Raw genomic sequence first — 20,152 nt, 5'->3', positions numbered from 1 at the left:
TCAACTGTATATAATCCCTTCCAAAAAACAGAAGTACTTTTCACTTAATGACATCATTATTACCTAAAACCAAATGAGATCCAGTACCACAAAAAAAAAGTGAAAAAAGAACTCAGATCAATAATATAGAAATAAAAATCCTCAATAAGATATATGCAAATAGAATTCAGTAATATATAAAAGAACTATACGAGACCAAATGAAATTGATTCCAGGAATGCTAGATTGACAAATCACATGGTCATATCAATAGAAGCAGATAAAACTTGTGAAAAAATTCAACATAATTTTTTTTAAAAACTGGTTTTTAACAAAAAAAGAGGGAAACATCCTCAATTTGACAAAGAGTATCTACAAAAATATCTACAAAAGTATCTACAAGCAGTATGATAATTGGTAGAAATGAATTAAAATTTTTCACCTTTAAGACCAGAATACCTGCTCTCACAACTCTCATTCCACATAGTTCTAGAAGCTCTTCCTGTGTAACAAAGCAGCAAAAAGATGGAACAGACAAATGGAACAGAAAAGAAGAAAATAAGACTGTGCTTTTTGCAGATATAATGACTATCCATATGAAAAATTCTAGGAAATCTACCCAAAACAAAAAAAAAAGGTTGAAATTAATAAGTGAGTTTAGCAAGGTCCCTAAATTAACAGATACTGATGCAAAATAAACAGATAAAAACATAAAACTGTATTCCCTGTATAGCAGCAATGAACACATGGATACTGAAATTTAAAAATCACTCAAAAAGTTAAACACTTAAGTATAAATCTGACAAAAACACATAAAGGACTTGTATACTTAAAAATACCAATTCAAATGATGAAAGAAGAATCAAAGCAGATCTAAATAAATAGAGAAATATACCATGTTCATGGATTTCAAAAATCAATATAAAGAGATCACTTTTCCCCATATTGGCATATAGGTAAAATTTCTATCAAAATCTCAGCAAGATATTAAAATATCAATAGATATAGAAAACATTATTCTAATATTTATAATGAAAAGGTAAAGTAACTAGAATAGTCAAAACAATTTTGAAGAAGAATAAAACGGGAGGAATTCATCTACCAGATTTCAAGACATCATATAGTCACAGCAATCAAGACTTGTTCTATTGACAGAACAATGGACAATGAAACAGAATGTAGAACCCAGAAACAGATCAACACAAATACACCCAACTCATTTTGGACAAAGATTCAAAAGCAAATGAATGTGAGAACAGTGTTTTCAACAAATGATGCTGGAGCAATTGAAAGCCCATAAGCAAAATAAATAAACCTTGACCCAAACTTCTACTTTACACTAAATTTAACTAAAAAGGAATATCAACTTAAATGTAAAATGCAAAGCTACAAAACCTTTAGAATAAAACACAAATCTTTGGAATGTAAAGTAGGCAAAGAGTTCTCAAGGAAAAATTAATAGGTCAGACTTCATCAAAATAAAGACTTTTGCTCTTCAAAAGACAATTTAAAAGATAAAAAAAAAAAAAAACATAGATCAGGAGAATATATTTGCAAACCACACATCTGACAAAGCACTTGAATCTAGAATATGTAAATAATTTTCAAAATTGAACAGCAAAACAACAACCAAAAAAATACAAAATAGGCAAAAATCTGAATAGACATTTCACTGAAGAGGATATACATAACAAAGAAGCACATGAAAAGATATTCAACATTATTAGCCATTAGGAAACTGTTAAACCACATATAGTGGTTCCATCGCTATACACCTATCAGAAAGGCTAACACAAAAATACCAACAATACCAAATGCTCCCAAGGATTTGAAGCAAATGAATCACTTGCAAATGATTCCCACAAACAGTTGCTGGTGGGGATGTAAAATGGAAAACAGGTTAAAGAAACAGTTGTTTCTTTAGAAACTAAATACATGACTAAGGGCTGAAAATACAGCTCACTGGAAGAGCACACTTAGCATGTGGAAGGCCCTGGGTTTAATACCCAGCACCCCTCAAAAAACTATAAGTACCTTTCAACCCAGCAATTTCACTCTTAGACATTTATTCCAGAAAATTAAAGCATTTACACAAAAACCTATACACCAGCAGCCTTGTTCATAATAGCAGAAAATAAGAACCACCCCAGATATCCTTCACCAGGCAAATGGTTGAACAAACTGGCACATCCATACCATGGAACACTACTTAACAATGAAAAGAACTACCTGATACATGCAACAGCTGTGATGACACCAGAGAACTATATGAGGGGGCAGTCAATCCCAAAAGGTTTGAACTGTGTGATGCCATCTATATATCATTCTTAAATGACAAAACTGAAAAGCTGGAGAACAGATTGGTAGATGTGTAAAGGCAGAAGCTAGGGGAGGAAGGACGTGAGCAAGGCCATAAAAAGATGACATGAGATATCCGTGGGGCGATGCAGACATTCTATGCCTTGACTATCAATGTCAATGACTGGTTGTGCTGTTATACGATTGTGACATATTACATTTGGGGGAAACAGGGTAAAGAGTATATGAGATCTGTCTGTATTACTCCTTCTAACAGTATGTGATTTACAATTATCTCAAAATAAAACCTCCAATTTTTAAAATGCCTTACCCTCCACTGTTTGTTTTTAACCAGTCTTTCCTTAATCATTGGCTCTAATAAACATACCATATTGAGCATATTGAGCAAAACAGCATATTGAGCAAATGCTGTCCAGATACACAAAGGTTTTTACTATTCATTAAGAAATGATTTGGATTGCCTCACATGCACAAGGCCCTGGGTTCAATCCCCAGCACCAAAAATAAACAAAGAAGCTGAAGAAATGATTTGGAGGCAATATTTATGCTGACAAATCAAAGAAGTTGGTTTTAAGAGGAAGGGAGGCACCCCCCAGCCCTAGCTGGAAGAACAGGGTCTCAGACCCACCCAGTTATGCCTCAAGTTCACAGACAGATCCCTGGAAACCAAAAGCACGTCTTTCTTCTCAAGAGGATTCTAAATTCTCAGCTAGAATATATAATTTTTTTTAAAAAAGGATTTGTTGCACTCATAAGGATGAAATCAGGGTCATTTTAGTTCTTCAGTCTTTTCCAACAGTGTTGTTTCAAACTCTTGTCCAAAAACTAGAAGGCACAGCTACAATTTATTGGAGCATAATCTTTTTTTTTTTCCATACACAAATAAATGACACTTGTAGGTCTTTTAAGCATTAAAGACATATTTTCACACTCATGTTCAATGTTATAGACAGAGACCCTAGGAAAAGAAGGCACAAAGATTACCCATATCACGTCACAAAAGACTCATTTATTTTCTTCTAGTTTCTCACACTTCATGCTTTATTTCAAAAAGCCATGAACTGAGTGTGGTGGTACATGCCTGTAATCCAGCAGCTCAGGAGGCTGAGGCAGGAGGAGCACAAGTTCAAAGCCAGCCTCACCAATTTAGTAAGGCCTTAAGCAACTCAGCAAGACCCTGTCTCTAAATAAAATATATTTTTAAAGAAAGGGAGTGGCTCAGTGGTTAAGTACACCTGGATTTGATCACTAATACAAAAAAAAAAAAAGTAATGTATCTAGTAACTATATATTTCTAATATTTCAATAGAACAAACCCTGGCTGCCATAGCTCTCTGCAGTAACCAAGGATCAATTTGGCTCAAACTTCAGTCTCTTTTTACCTCTTGATGTTTCCTGTTTCCTATCCTGCCCACCTCCCACCTCTGATACCTCTCCCTCCTGCCTCCATGACCTCATCATTCCCATTACACCAAACTGCTTTTAACCCTCTGTCTGCCCCTAATGCTGTGTTTCTGCAGCTGCATACTTTGGACACAGCACATGCTGGACTCAAGTTCAGGATCACATTTAGAAACCCAATTGGCTCAAAAGACTTCCCTGAACATACTCTACAGTACCTGGCCCTTTTCCTTTTAGCTCCAACCTTTTCTTTTCCACATCTCTCCTTCTCTAGTTGCTCTCTTTTCACTTCCATCCTCCTTGCCCTCTCATCCTCGCCCAGCTACCTTCTCCAAAAGCACATTTGTGTTGATAGAGCATGGAGATGTTGGCTAGATGAAAGTCAGTGTGTTAGAAAAAGCAACAGACCAGGAACTCAAAAGCCAGACCACGTCGTCATTTTATCTTCCTGGACTAGAAGCCCCACTTCTACAGTGCATCAAAGTTCTTGATAGGGGAACTAACTGTGTTTCTATTTTAGACATCAACCAAGAGCACCCAACACAGATTAATTCAAATAACTCCCTAGTAAAGTGAAAGTCTCCATTGGGATCATCATGTGTTCTTTAGCAGGCTAAACATGTCCAGCAGCTAGCCAGAATTTTTAAACTTGCTTTCCACAATACACCACCAGGCCATTACTGCCTTGGGGCTGCTTTCGTTTCAGGAAGTGAAAGGAACAACGTCTACAACATGAGGCCCCTCCAGTTCAAGTGCCTTCTAGAAGCAGCAGTACTGTTGACTTTTCACCAGGAAGTTTAATCAGTTTAACCTTCTAAGGGAAAGATTCAGAACAGCTCAAGAAAACAAAGGCTGTGGATTGAAAATAAAAGGGGCATGTAGGGACAGGGAAGCCTCTTCACCTACCATACCTAACAGGCCCTGGGCATCTTGATCACTGTGGCCTCTGTCCTCCTATCATGATGAGCAGCTGCATGAAAGCCAGGCTCTCAATCTTGGGTGACATCTTTATCTGCTGAGCACTGTGAACACAGCGAGCAAACAGTTCTGACTACTGTTTGCAAACAGGACCAGCTGTATGTAAATGTCAAGTATAAACTCCGACAGGACTAACCTCAAAACAAGAGGTTATTTGGTAGTCCATTATCCTATAAGTTAAATGCCAGAGCAGGTTCCACTCATTTCGACCAGTGTTTTGTCAAGGTCAACACCCATGGCTACAACTGGGGCAGAGTAAATTATTAACCCTGGTTCCCCACTGGGCCTGAATCAGCCACAGAGGTCACCACCTGCCTGCCATGTTTTCTCCCTGGTTCAGCAGCAGGAAGTACACGGTACACAGCACAGGCATCTGCTTGTAGCTTAAAGGGTCACTAAGACAAATACAGGAAATGGCACTGAGTTGGGCCTGCAAGGGACACCATTTTCATAACAGGATGGGCAGAAAGGAGCAGAGCAGGCAGGGTAGAGGCCTGCCACCCTAGGTCTCAGAAGCCAAGTGTCAAAGGAGTCATGAAAATTTTCTCACACAAGTTCATGGGCTTAGGAACATGGAAGAAAAAATGCCTTAACTAGGTACAGAGGTCCCTGTAGACCAGAGAGCAGTTGGGATCCACACAGTGTACTGTTCTTTTGGATGTGGCACATGCTGGACTCAAGTCCAGGGTCATGTTTAGAAACCTAACTGGCTCAAAAGACTTCTCCATATGTACTTTACTGGACAAACCCAACTGCCTATTTTCCAGGACGTATGAATGCCTTGATTCTTGCTCCAAAGACAGGAAGAGCTCAGTGTTTTCCAACTGCATTTGCCCATGTCTCCATCTTCCCAGTCCTGTCATCTAGCCAACACTCCCTGGTGCACAGCCAGCATCTTCAGGTTCTCAGACAAGGTGGGGATGGAAAAGACAAGGTTTAACATCCTCCACAACAAGTCTGCCCAAATGCTTTCAGATCCATCTCTTATGCCACCTTTTCTTTATTCTGTCATTTGTTTGCTTGACTTCTTTATTTCCAGCCTTCTTCCAAAAACTCTTTGAAGCACATCCAGCCTTTTTTCTTTCCCTAACTATAACTGGACTCAAAGTTTCCTTAAATCCAGACACAGCCAGTATTTCTTCCCTCTGGACCACACACTTGAGAAACATGTGCAGAAATTTAACAAATAAAACAAAAATAAGGAAAAAGAGGGGAAATGTTAGAAGGAGAAATATGTGTGCTTGGCCCTAATCTCCCTTCATCTGTATCCCAAAGGATAAGGCTCATCCACAACTCTGGAATTTCCGGAGGAAAGGAACATGCCTCTTGGGTCCCCAACTCCTACTCACTGTGGACATAGTCCTATTTTATTCATTACTGTGAAAACTGCTGCAATCACCTGTGAAGCAAACACCTTGCCCCTTATCTTGCCTTTCATGAAACCAGCCTAATGATCCTAGCTCAAACAAGAATTTTTCCACTGCATAAGACTGGCTTGTTCTCACACACAGAATCCTGACGTGTGGTCACCAAGAACACATGACTTGTTCTGCAGCTCAAACTCACTAAACCACATCTAATTACGTCAGAGGCCACCTACTTACCACTCTAATGATTTTCAGTGCAATCTGTTTACCACCAATAATATGCCTAAATCCCTTTATATCCTTTATATCTGTCTAGTACCTCAAATAGACAAATACATAAAAATTTGTTCAATGAATAAATACATGATACAAAGTGATTAGCTGCCTAGGATAAGTCAAAATGTTATATTAGTTATCTATTGCTACATACAAACTGCCTCAAAACTTAGCAACCTAAAATAACCATTATCTCAGAGTTTCTGATGGTAAGGAATCTAGAAGTGATTCAGTTGGGTGATTCTGGCTCCGTTTTCTAACAAGATTGTAGTCAAGATGTTGGCAGTGTCCACCTGCAGGTTTGAATGGGGCTGGAGGACCGACTTCCAAGATGGCACACTCATACGGCCCAATCCCTAGCCACTTGGGCCTTTTCACAGGCTGCTTGAGTGACCTAGGAACATGGTAACTGGCTTCCCATAGAGCAAGAAATCCAAGAGAAAGCAAGGAGGAAGCCACGATATCTTTTATGACCTAACAACAGAAATCAAACTCCATGTCCATAACACCATTTAGTTACCCAGATCAGGCCTATTCAACATGAAAAGGAACTACCAAGGAGCAAGAAAACTGGATCACTGGGGACCAACTCAGAGGCTACCATAAATGCTGTAAATACTCTGATTTACTTTGCCAGTATAAATGTTCCCATCTCCATGCCACTCCTTACCTAATGGATTTAGAGCACTTTTGACATGTTCCATTTTCTACTTAGAGCACTCAAATAATAATGCCAATTTTTTTCCACCAAGTAGAAATCTATTTAATGATCTTGGCACATCTTTAGAAAAATACCCATCAGGCAGAGTTTAGAAGGTTAGAAAGAGTATAACACAGATTAAGTAGGATTTCCAATTTTGAAATTAAAGCTATTTTCCTTTCAGATGTTAAGGATTCAGTTGTTTGCAGTATTACAGCAGCTGTGATCGCCCTTGTCTTTTACAGTAGGCCCCGTCCTTATACTGACTGGTTCGTGTGGTTTGGCCATATCACATCCATAAATGTACCTGTTGGGTACAGTGTGTGGCCACAGCTCCTTCTTCACTCACCCTCGCACTCTGGGTAAGTCTATGGAAGGTTCAGAGATCTCAGGATCTCCATTCCATTGGTGCAGATAGGCAAGCACCCCACTAAGAGGCTTCTGTTAACATTTAATGTTATTTCCAGCACTGACCCATTGTCACAAACAACAAATAAATGAAAACTTTACTCCTACAAACCTTCATCACCATCACACCTATCTTCCCCTTTGTCCTTGAGCCCTATTAATGCTCAAGTGCACTTTACAAAGTCAGGTGACTAGCGAAGAGCAAAACCTAACAAAATGGGGCCCAGCATAATTCTATTCCCTTCCCTTTTCCCACAAGAATCAGCAGAGAGAGGGGTAGGTGATAATCCCATAAAAAACAGAACCAGAACACGGAAGAGAACTCACAGCCCAGGCCCCCACTTTAAGTGACAACAAGGGGGAAAACATCCCAGGGCATTCTATCTTACTTATAAAGACCAGATCAGACTTCTTTTCATAAAATAATATGCCATGTCAAATTAACTCACTCTTAAGAAGTCTTTAATGATTTCCATCACCTTTAGAAAAAGAACAGGGTCCTTTAAGATGCACCACATAAGCCTACATGAGTTGGTCCCCATTTGCCCCTACTTCATCTCACAGCAGACTTTCCATCGCCCTTCACAGACCAGCCTCACCATTCTTTCTACCAACATCTTGAACAGATCATGGTCCCTCCTGACAGGATGCTTTGCATGTGCTGTAGCCTCTGCTTGGACTGCTCTATGGGTTTTGTTTTAATCTAGTTAATTCCTGTTCATCTTTTAGAGCTCCATCATTCTCTTTAGGAAGTTTTCCTTTCCTCCCTCCGTCAACTACAAAGCACTATCACAACAGAATCACACATTTATATATGTGACTCTAAAAATAATGTCTGTCTCATCCCTTTTGTCCATTTTATTTCTACAACCTGGCACAGAGTCTTGGATAAATGAATGTTCCACAGTTATTTGCTTACGTAGTTAACAACTATGAGTGAACTATTTATTGAATGGAGATTCCCAAAACTCTACCAATGATTCATCCCCAACTGTTCCTAATTGGTATGAGCTCTTTAACATCAAACCTGCTGAGTTATTAAAGCCTCTTCTTTTATCACCCTGTCACAAGTGGGAAGCAGGCAAGTGTCTGCATGTAAGGCCCAGGTAAAGTAATGCACAGACAACATGACTCTAAGACAGGGCTGCTCTGTTGCCCTTCCTGAAGCCAGCACGAGTTTTATACCCCTTTCTTCACCCAATTAAGTCTCAACACCTTCTCTTCACACTGCATGTGAATTTGCTGTGATTTTCTGAGTCAGCTGAATACTCCAGATGTCCTGAAAGCCCTGTCTTCAGCCCTCCATTGGAATCACTGGAAAATGCATCTCTTCAACCACATTCCCTAGGTTTCAGGTATGGTCACTAAAGACAGTCAAATGTCCCACCTCTCTCTGTGAAGAATCATTGTGATGGATCCCTTCATCAGCTCTTCTTATGATGTTAAAGCCAAAACCCTCTCCTCAGAACAGGAGCAGCTCCATCTACATCCAATGGTCATGACAGTAGACCTGGGTTGTTGTCCTAGCCAGGAAAGCTAGAGGCCCTCCTCATGAATACTTTAGTTTATGAAGATCTCCCCTCTGGAAATCTTAACTGTAATCTAATCAATTTTTTAAAATAAATGCAATGCACTTTAACTCATCCCTGGGTCAATATTCTTTGTCTTGCATCTAGACAATTTAACCTTTCTAGCCACTCTAATTGTGAATCTGAGTTTTACCAAGAGTTCACAAAATCAGGAGGTACATGGTATACTAACATCCAGAAGCCCTTGGGAAGACCTTAGAAAAAGAAAGGTTCCCTTTCATTTCTTCTGAAGTATTTGGTATAGTAAAGGCTCCAAGGGTGTCAAATCACAGATCTGAGGAGCCATATTCTTCTGAATCTTGTCATGTGAAGCAATAGCTGTACTGACCTCCTACAGTGCACAGATCTCAACACACCTACATCTTTCTCTCAAGACCATAAAAGATCCTCAAAGTTTGCCTTTACAACCTTGGGGACTAGCACAATTAGCACATGAAATATGCCCCACCATCTCATGACATATGAACCTGAAAATCAAACACATGCAGTACTCTCGTATTCTGCCTTCTCCAACCCAGGGCAAGGGACTCTGGGCAGCAAGCTCAGTTAAAACACCAGAGTGACTCACGGGGATGCTCTGTTCACCAAGCTGCAGTGACCCAGCCCCCTGGAGTTTTCTCACAACAGGGATGACTCTCAGGGTGCATGGAGTAGCCACGATCAGAGCCACAGAACAGGGTGCTAGGACACCACACCTGACCTCATATTTATGTATCTTTCTGGCAGTGCTGGGGCTTGAACGCAGGGCCTCACGCATGCCATCAAGCATGCTACCACTGAGCTACATCCACTGCCCTTTATATTCTTTTTAATCAATACAGGATGCAGAAGAGGCTTGCAATTATTAAGAGTCACTTTGGGTGTGTGTGGGGGATGTTAACTGTGGATCTCTCCCATTTTCCCTCGCGGGGCAGTTCTGTGTCGCCCTGGGCATGCTGGCATCTGTGAGAGGCATCTCCCTTCTCCTGTGCACCTCGCTGCGAATCCCACTGCTTCTTCAGCTTCCAGGAGCTGTCATTCAGGGTAAGCTGATTATTTGAAGTTAAAATGCTGAGGAAATGAATTTTACAGTTTCCTTGGCTAACCTGGCTCCCTTGGAGAAGACAGAAATGAGATTTTACACTGAATTAGCCATGTCTTAAGGGAGGCAATTCCACTGATCCGGAGATTAGCACTGGTTTTCCCATGTGACCCTCTGCTGACCTTATGCTTTGAAAGAACCTGTTCAGGACGGGTAGGAAAGGGAAAACCTACAAGTGACGTGGGAATAGGGCACCAAAGTACATATGCACTTCTATAAAATGAGTGACATTTCCAAATTGGTTGGTGAGAAAAACACAACAGCAAAAATTGGAGGAAAATGTTTCAACATATTGAATTTGAAAAAAATTCCTAAAGGATTGTAGAATATTAAACAGGGGTATAACCTTAGGAAAAAATTTATAACATAAAGAAAAGATTAAAAGTGTTAAGACTCATTATCTAAATATAAAATGCAAAAATAGATTGCTTTTAGGAATTCCTCAAATAGATAGTTTATTAAACAACACAAAATATTCTTCTCTGTGTTCCTTGTCACTGGACTTGGTCTGCTCTCTTTAGGTTTGTCTGTGTCCTCCTTTCCTCATGCTGTCCTGAGTCCCTGCTCTCTCCATTGTCAGTCCTCATCATGACCCTCCACCCATATGGACTTGCTCACTGCTCCCCCAGTAACTCCCAGGTGGAGAGAGGGAGACCTGTCTCTCGCCAACTATGTACACACACACACACACACACACACACACACACACACACCACCTCAAGACATATACACATATACATAAGCTTTCCCGGTCCCAGTAAGGCCCCTCGGGGCACCCAGAGGCGACACTCCTTGCAGTCAGCTTTGTCTCTTATTTCTCCCTCACCTCACACAAAGCTGCTGCAAGAGCCTTCTTGAATCAGGCCAACCTCTCCTCAGCCCCTTCCTGCACCCGTTCTGCCTCACTCCTTTCCTCACCCATTCTCTAGCTGCCAGCCTCTCCCCCACAACTCACGTCAGTGTAAAGTAACGACCCCGTCGGGTCCATAATAAAACAGCACTCATCTGCCACCTCGCCAATGACCACCTAAAAGTAGTCTCCACAATCTCACCCACCCCATCTTTCTACCTTAACTTTTTTGTGCTGCTCTTTAAAACATAAAAACATGAGTGTTTATTATAGAAATAGAAATGTAGAAAACGCAGAGGATAATGTAACTGACTCTTATATACCCATCAGCCAGCTTTGACACCAACTCATGGCTCATCTTCCATCCACGCCCACTCACTTTTCCCCCAAAATTACTTCAAAGCAAATTCCACACAGTTTATCATTGCATCCATAAATACTTTAATATGTTTCAAAAGAAGACACAGACTCTTAACATTACTACCACCCTTAAAACGATTATTTAAATCATTTCTTACTATTGTTAATACAGAGACAGAGTTTAAATATTCCCAGTGATTTTTTATTTTTTTCCCAGCTGGTTTGTTGAATTGGGATCCAAACATGGACCACTTACTGGGTCTGGGTTCCTGCCTCTTAAATCTCTTAATCTGTAGCAGCCTCACTTTCTCCTGTGAGGGCCAGACATTTCTCACTTCCCCACCTACAAGTCATTGCTCATGCTCTGCTCGGCATCCACCATGTCCATGGCCTCCATGGCCCCTCTGTGCAAATGCCCCTCAAAGTCCAACTCAAACACCACCCTGTCCATGAAGTCTTCCTGATAGGCACCACCTCTCCTCCCGAGCATGGGTAGTAGGTGTCCCACAGTGCTTCGTCTCCTCCTTACGTGGGGTGTTCACACTTTCCTATCATCAGCTTCCATGTTCCTCATCTCACCTCCCATCTCCTGGATGGGTGGATGCTGTCCAGTTCACCTTTATGTCTTCAGAGTGCAGCACCATCTCCTGCACTTGGCAGTCACTCAGTCAATCAACATGTAAATGCAGTATTTAAAAATATGAGCTCACTATTATGTCTGATTATACTGCACCAAAAACAATTTTAAAATACAAGCAGAAAAGTGAAGGATGGCAAGAGTAACTCACACGTCTTCATCCTTCCTCCTCCTCCCCGGGTCCACTCATTTATAAGATATTTGTTGTGTAACTGTTGTGTGGTGGCATTCTGAAAATACCTACTGACTCTAAAATCATATTTCCTGATACAAAAGTGTATTTTTTATCATCCTTAAAATACTTGAAGCCTTTAGATGCAAAATGAGTCCTTCCGAAACCAAATTAACATTATGATATTACTTCTAAGAGTCAAGATTTATTTTGCCCAGAAATAATTCTACTTCATAAACAAGACCCCAGAACATTCTAATGCTTCATCTTGGGATTTTCAGGCACCTCAGGTATCTCCCCTTTTGTCTGCTCATCCTCCCAATCCCACTACTTGCTAACCATCCATCAACTGCCAAGCCCTGTGGGGATGCCAAGCAAAAAATGAGGACAGTTCCCAGCACAGCAGAAGGGACAAAACCAAGAATGAAATTTCCAAAAACTCCAGGTTTCTAGAAACTGTAAAATCCAAGAAGCAAATAGAGAAGTTCTTGAGGGACCTGGATTTGCATGGAGTCTACTCTCCAAGAAATCTCAAGCAACTACACTGCCTGTGCTTCTCTTTGCACAAAGGATGGAGACGGAAAGGGTCAGGAGTGAGAAAGAGAAGCCAACAGTGATGGACCTTCTTCATTCTCCTCCCAGATGGCAGCCATTGCCACCCCACTCATCCATCTCCTCCCATGGGCCCAAGCACTGCCACAAACCCAAGGGGAAAGAGGACATTTCCTTTTCAAAACTAGAAACAGGAAACAGAACAGGAAAAAAGTACATTAGGAAATAAGATGCCAATGTGTTGAACAGTCCTTTAAAAGAATGTTTCATAGAATCCCCTTCCTAGTGGACTACAAAGTCCCTTTTCTCCATCACTTCTCTGCTGGTGAGATCTAATTCATTCGGCTGGGCTAGTAAGTCCCACATAACTGAGGCATTCACCAATTCTTGCCTTTTGAGCAATCTCTCTGTTCTTTAAAAGGTGTGGATGTTTGAGTCTACCAAAAGCTATTACAGGGTATCTATTTGGAATACCTGTAAAATGTTCCTATTATAAAGACAGTTTTCACCAAATGGTCTGGTAATTTAAAACTGTTAGTACCTAAGCTGAGACCAGGATAGAGTATTTGTTATTTGGCAAAGATAAAACAACCCAGTGTTGGTTTTGGATTGGAGCAGTGGCAAAATTTAGGAAAACTGATGAGGGCAGGTTGGCCTGTCTCCTAAGACCTACCAAGGAAATGAACGTTTTAAGGCAATATGATTCCTCAAAGAAAAGGCAACTTTTAGTTCCAGTGGTGGACAAATACTTCCCCTGAGGCAGTGTGAAGGCTAAACAAATTTAAGAAATACTCTTTACCAAATTCAACAATTATACTTAATTCCTTTTCCTCCACGTGTTTATTAGAAAACTCTTACAATTCTATTCTACAAAACTGCCATGTAAATATCGTAACAAAAAGACAGCTTCTGTCTGTTAAAAAAGTGGGGTTTTTTTCTCCATAAAACATAATTCTATCACATCTGTTCAGCAGCCACCTTTAGAAGCAAAAGCTACCAAGCAATAAAAACACAAACATGATCTTCTTTAAGAAGCTGCAGGGAAACTCAAAAGCCAGACATAGAATAGCAGAGTTCTCTGAGAAACTTCCCACATTCCCATTGGAAAAAATATCTAATGGAAACCACTTGGCAAGAACTTAAAACTCAGTTAGGAGGGGAATCTGACTCTACCAACTTTCACTGATCAGACACTGCACAGATGTGACTGTGTGCCCTACCCTGTGCTGAGCTCAAGGGGCCAGGATCACAGACTGATGACCTGCCAACAGGATATGTTTGGTCTATGTGTTTTTTTTTTTTTTCCAGCAATGCTTAAAATAGGAAAACTTACATCAACATCCAGATGTGTGATGTTTCTTAAAACTTGAAATATCCGTCAACATGGGCTCAGCATTCCTTCACTGGTGACTTTCACAGCTGCAGCAGAGAAGCTACTGACCCTGACAGCAAAGGACACACTCTCCAATTTGCCACAGTCCCCACTTTACTCTAGTGTCCCCTCGATGACATACTCAGAGCTTCATTTATTTATTTGGTACTGGAGATTGAATCTAGGAGTGCTCAACCACATCCCAAGCTCTGAACCCCACCTCCCCACTTTTTAATTTTTTTTTTTTTCTTTAATTTTGAGACAGGGTCTAAGTTGCTGAGGTTGATCTCAATCTCAAACTTGCTATCCTCCTACCTTAGCCTCCCAAATCCCTGGAATTATAGGAGTGCACCAACACACCTGCGTGCTTCACTCATTTATGCTCCCTGTCTGGCCCCAGAAGCACTTGAATTCATCACTCTAAAGAAAGAAGAGATAAAAGTGCCTCTGTGCTTAAGAAGTTCAGTCTAAGGGAGAAGGCAGACAAATGGATATATTACAACAGGATAGGACACAAACCCTGAACAGCCAGGGTTCAAGGGAAACCCTCAGGAAAGTGCACTGAATGGAGAGGAGGAATCAGGGCATGTTCATGGGGAGAGGACATCTGGGGAGGGTCTGCAGGACAAGAACAGGTTGGTCAGGTGGAAAAGTGCAAAGAGGTCAAAGTGTTTGGGCATGTGTTTGTAGTTATTTGACTACTTCTAGTGATGGGATTAGGAAAAAAAGGGACTTCTACTGCCTACCAGGCTAACAATTTTGAGGTTAAGTCTGGGACAATGGGGAGCCAAGCAAGTTACCAAAGCAAGGGCTGACATGATCAGATTGTTTCTTAGGGGGAAGGTGCAGCAGTGAATGGCCAGGGGCAGAGACTTTGAGAGCACACACTGGGTACTAACATGAACGCTGTTGTGTGAGCTTCTAGTGCTCAGAAACTCTACATTCTCTGCCAATGATACACGTTTACACTAAACCCCGCTATTTCTTTCACAGTCACCTCTCTTGAGCTGGCATAATGAAAATTCTGTGAGATGACACACAATGCGGACCTCTGAAAGGATCAAAATGAACAGCCCAAGTCTCTACCGGTGAACCTGATTCCATACAATAAAGGTGTGCTCCTTCACCTGCCCTGTTTCCTTCCCCACTTACATGGCTGAAAGAAGACCTAGCAGCTCCCAAAAAATATCCTTCCCACATGTGCCACAAGTTTGACTTTTCTCCCAGTCAAGTGTCTACACACACATGCCCAAACACTGTTCTCAACTGCCTTTAAATGAGCCACATAAACTATAACAATGTTAACTCCCGCTTTGATGCAGGATCAAAGGGTGATAAAGAAATAATGTGCCCTAAGGAGAATTATCTTACTCAGAAGCCTATGGGCATATGCCTGGAGAAGGTCAACTGTAAGGACATCAGGCTGTAGCAACCAGATGCAAAAAATAGACATATCCCCCCCAGCGCAATGACACTGAAATCCGTTTTGCTTCTTTTCCCCTCAAATTAAATCAAATCTCAAAAAAAAAAAAAAAAAAACTAAGATAAGCAAATCAACAAGAGGCTTTTTAAAAACTGTCTCAAAGTTATAATAACCTCAAACAGACTATTTCCCAGACTTTTTATTGTTATAACAAACAAAACCATCTTTCACTTCTTGTCATTTGCAATTACCATGACATAATTGAGAATCGGTGAATCACCATGGGGCTTAGGAGAGAGGGCCTCCTAACTCTGAGCTGTCACTATAATCTTCACAGGATAAACAACATCAAGAGTTCTTTCTTCAGCATCTTTAATCTATATGTTAGAAAAACTGAAAATTTCATACTCTGTAATTCCCCTCTTTCCCTAAAGATGGCATGATATTTCAAAGCATTTTCCCCTTGGAAATACTGTTTTTCTCTTTAACAGCCAACTTGAGTCCTGTGCCAATAGACTTTGACATAATTTAGAATCTATTTGTAAGAGCCAAAAATTCAATTAAGAGAAAAATTATCTTGGAAGGGCTTGGGCAATTCAGCCAATTAACCCTCATGTAACTTTTCTGAGGAAAAACAGAAAAAAAAAAAAAAAAAAAGAAAAAAAAAAATCTGAATGGTTTAACAAAAGACTCTACAAAGTCCAAAGGAACAGGCTAGAGCAGGGGCAAAGGATTCCAGATGTTATTGTTTAGATATGAGGTGTCCTCCAAATGTTCCCGTGTTGATGCCAACATATTCAGAGGTGAAATTACTGAATTGGGAGAGTTGAAACTTATTCCTAGTTTGAATAGAGCAACTGGGTAATAAATGTAGGCAGATGGGACATGGCTGGAGGAGGTGGGTCACTGGGGGTATGTGCCCTGGAAGGGTTCATCTGTCTGCCTTGTATCCCCTTCTCCTCTCTCTGCTTCCTGGTCAGCCATGAAGGAAACAGTTCTTCACTCTGCCCTTTCTCCATAATGTGCTGCCTCATCTTGAACCCAGCAATGGATTCAGCCAACCCTGAATTAGACCTCTAGAATCATGAGCCAAAATAATATTTTCCTCCTCGAAGATGTTCTTGTTGGGTATTTTGATCACAGTGACATAAAGCTAACTAATGCACCAGAAATCGGAAATTGTCTGTAATTCTGCTCTTAGCAAAGTCACACTCTCATCTGTCTCTGTGCCAGATTCTCTGACCCCATCCCATCCTCTGTGGTCCAATGGGCCAGTATGGTGGACTAACCTTTGTTGCTTCTTCCACGCTCTCCCTCAGGGCCTGCAGTTCGGCATCATATTGTTCCTTCAGCTTGTCCATCTCCTGGTCATGGCTGGAAACCTCTTCTTTCAGAGCACCCTTTAGGGCCGTGAGTTCTCGCTCCCTCTTTCTCAAGAGGTCTTCCTGCTCCTCTTTGGCGATTAGTAAATCTTGAAGATCCTGTTTTGCCTGGAGGAGCTCCTAAAGGGAGGAAACGGGAAGAAGGAAAGTGAAGAGAAGACACAGACATCTTTCTTTAGTGGACAGTTATGTCTCCTCCAGTGCAGCCACCAGGTGTACAGACATCTCACCTGTTCTGCCTGCTCCCTGTTTCCTCATATCGCACACCTATGTAGACGATTTCTGCCTCTTCCTCTGCACCTCCAAGGCCATCATTCCCTTGGATTCCTCTGTCCTAACTCTTTTGAGATTTGATTTAATATGAGAGAGAAACATTAATGTCACTACTTTTGAGAGGACAGGTCTGCTTTTGAGGGGACAGGTCTGTTTCCACTTCTGCAGGTGGCCTGCTGCCCTTGCTGTGGCCTTTCATGTGCTGTTGCTACAGAGGGCTGGGCTGACTTGCTGGCCTCTCCTACTTCATCCCTCCTAAACCCCTAGAGTGATCAATCTTTAATCTATATGCCTAGAATTTGGGATGACTCTCACCATTTCTTTTGCCCATCTGAGTGGAGTACAATATTTACATTTTCTCCTGCTTCGCTGCTAAGAGTTCACAAGGAAAGTCACAAAACTGGGGCGTGGAGTCCCACTATGAATCACATCACCTAGGCCTAAGTATGTCCTGGAAGGGATCAGCCTTCCTTTTACTTCAACATCTTTGTCCTGGATCCCTAGGTGCTCCTCCAGCTCAGTGCTTGCCCTGCCCAAGGGTCACCCTATTATACATGCAAATGCTCAGCTTCCCCCTTCTCAACTCTTCTCTGCATGCCAGGCATCTACCCACCAAAGTCACCTCCTAGAAAGCAACTGATCCCTGCCAGCCTACTCCAAGTTTTTACACATCTGTTATCTTTTCTTTCTGTCATTTTGTTCTTTTTTATTTCCTTGAATCTTGGCTAGCCCCAAAGATTTACTACCAAACTTTGAAAACATAATTTCTGTTCAGTGTGTCTCATGGCCACTCATTTGTTTCCTAATCTCCTTTATGGCCAATTTCCTGTATGGCTTTTGTCCCTCTACTAACAGTCATCTCCAAGGTCATCATGACCTATAAATCACTACATCTGGTGGCCTTTCCTCTCTACCATCTCCTAAGAGTCTTCTCTTTCTTACACTTTCCTGGATCCTTTCCCCAGGCCACTTTTTCTGTGAAGATATTTTCCAGTTTTTGTCTCCCTCTTTCCAAAAGCTAAGATGATCCCCAGCAATGCAACTCTGCATTCTTTACTCTTCTTTAACAAGTGGATTTTTTTTTCCAACTATTAATTCTACAAAAATGATTCCCAAACTTTTACTTTCACTCCTTCTCCGAGTTCATTCCTACACTAACACATCCAGTGACTCCAAAACCACCCATCTGGATGCTCCCCAGGCACCCCAGATTCAATAGGATTGCAGTTTTAAGTGAATCCATCATGTTCCTTTCTTTCACTTCCTTTTCTCATTATTTTTGTGAATGTGTACCTCTGGCTAAGCACTTAAGCTTAGGAACTAGACAGCAACTTTGACTTTTCTTTCATCCTTGTCCCTTGTAACCAAAAAATTAGTTCTGTAATATCTTAGACCCCTCCCGAATACCAGCTCACTCCCACTCTCACCCTCTGAGAGCACTTGAGTCTTGTTACCTTGCATTCTACCTATTGTGATCATTTTTCTTATGTCCCCTACTACATTGTCAGCTTCTTAAAAATATATGGATCTGATTCCTTATATTTTTGATGCAGGGATCAATAGTAGGAGCACTGTCTATTCTAGGTATGAACTAACATGTGCAGTACAGCAGGAGCCTGGAGATGCCAGAATTACAAACAAGTCTGTTCCTTCATTTGTGGCTTCTGAATAAGAATATATCCTATTCTCTTGGAGCTCCTGGGATTCAGAGCAACAGCTGCCACCTGGGGACCCAAGGCCTCTGGGATAATGAGCTCAGGAAGCATGCTGCTGCTGAGGGGATAAAATCATTTAAATCAATTTAACTACAACTGACAACAAAATCTCTTTTCTTTTCTCTAGGACATGCATATCCATTGAACTAGGGCAATCCCAAGATGGAGTGAATTGTGCAGACCAAGACTTAGCCCCTCAGGAATCTAACCCGCCACCACTGATAAACTCAGATGCAAAGTCAAGAAACTCATCCAGGTAGAGAAAGCAGCTCTGGCTCTTCAAAAGCACCAAACACAGAGCTCTCATGAAAATTTATCTTATCCTGATATTTGTCAAAAGGACACCTGACTGTCCCTTGCCCTGCCCCTCCATGACAGGGACTCTCCCTGCAGTAGCCCTATTGGTTACCCCACTGGGGCTTCCTGGAGCCTCCTTCCGGAGTCTTCACAGCAGTCCCTGTGATTCTGACCCATGTTTCCTGCTCCGACTCTCACACATTTCTCCATTGTTTTGATGATAAGGCAGTTCCTCTTCCCACACTTATCTTTTCCAGGATATATGTTTCGTGTTGCCTTTTGTGTACGGCCGCCAATCCGTGTCAAGAACTGAGGTTTTTATGGTCCATTCTACACCGACTTGCTGTTATCTGTGGCTGGGGCTGTTGCTTAAGTGGACTATGCTGCACGAGTCCAATCAGATTACACCTTGCCCTATCACAGAGTGGCACTTGAGATTTTCCAGAGTAGGGACCAAAGTAACATGAAGTTTGGAAAACTTCACTCTATTATCCCAGGGCTTGGTTGTATCGAGGAGAGAAAAATACATAAACTTAAGAAACAAGTGAACATCCATTAGAGATGAACAAGCCTCTCTGTAAACTCCAATCAAAAAAAAAAGGGGGGGGGGATTGTGGCTGTTTAGAATTCAGTGCTTTTCAAAACTTTATGCATTAAGAATAGCTCCATATGTGACAAGTAGTCTGCAGATTAAAACCTAGTGTGTACATGTGTGCTTGAGGGAGGAAAGGGGACCTTAGAAAGTGGACTGCATTTTGTACTCATTGTAAGAACTATGCTATGCATTTCCAAAACTTAAAAGAGGAGTATTCAAGGAAATGAATATTATTCTCACCCATAAACTAAAAACAAACAAACAAACAAAACTGAACCTCTGAGATGCTAACATGCTCAGGACAGCACAGTTTATAAGTAGCAGATCTGGACTGTGACCCAGATTGAATCCCAGTACCCTTTCTCTTTACCACCTGGTGATCAAAGGTCTGACACCAAACCACACACTCAGGAAGGTCGAGGATCC

The 20,152-nt window shown here is 41.3% G+C and overlaps 1 protein-coding gene across 3 annotated transcripts in view; it reads right to left on the bottom strand.

Moving 5' to 3' along the window:
* Positions 1–20,152, bottom strand: part of CGNL1 (cingulin like 1) — a 158,822-nt gene that overhangs the window by 60,564 nt on the left and 78,106 nt on the right. For all 3 annotated transcript variants that reach the window (XM_079125857.1, XM_079125859.1, XM_079125858.1), the window contains exon 8: positions 16,754–16,966. In XM_079125857.1, coding sequence (XP_078981983.1) covers positions 16,754–16,966 — 213 coding nt within the window. The remainder of the gene's footprint in view (positions 1–16,753; positions 16,967–20,152) is intronic.

The sequence above is a fragment of the Sciurus vulgaris genome, assembly GCF_902686455.1.
Source record: "Sciurus vulgaris genome assembly, chromosome: 2".
Lineage (NCBI taxonomy): Eukaryota > Metazoa > Chordata > Mammalia > Rodentia > Sciuridae > Sciurus > Sciurus vulgaris.
The sequence above is the reverse complement of the archived record's forward strand: the minus strand, read 5'-3'. Positions and strand labels throughout refer to the sequence as shown.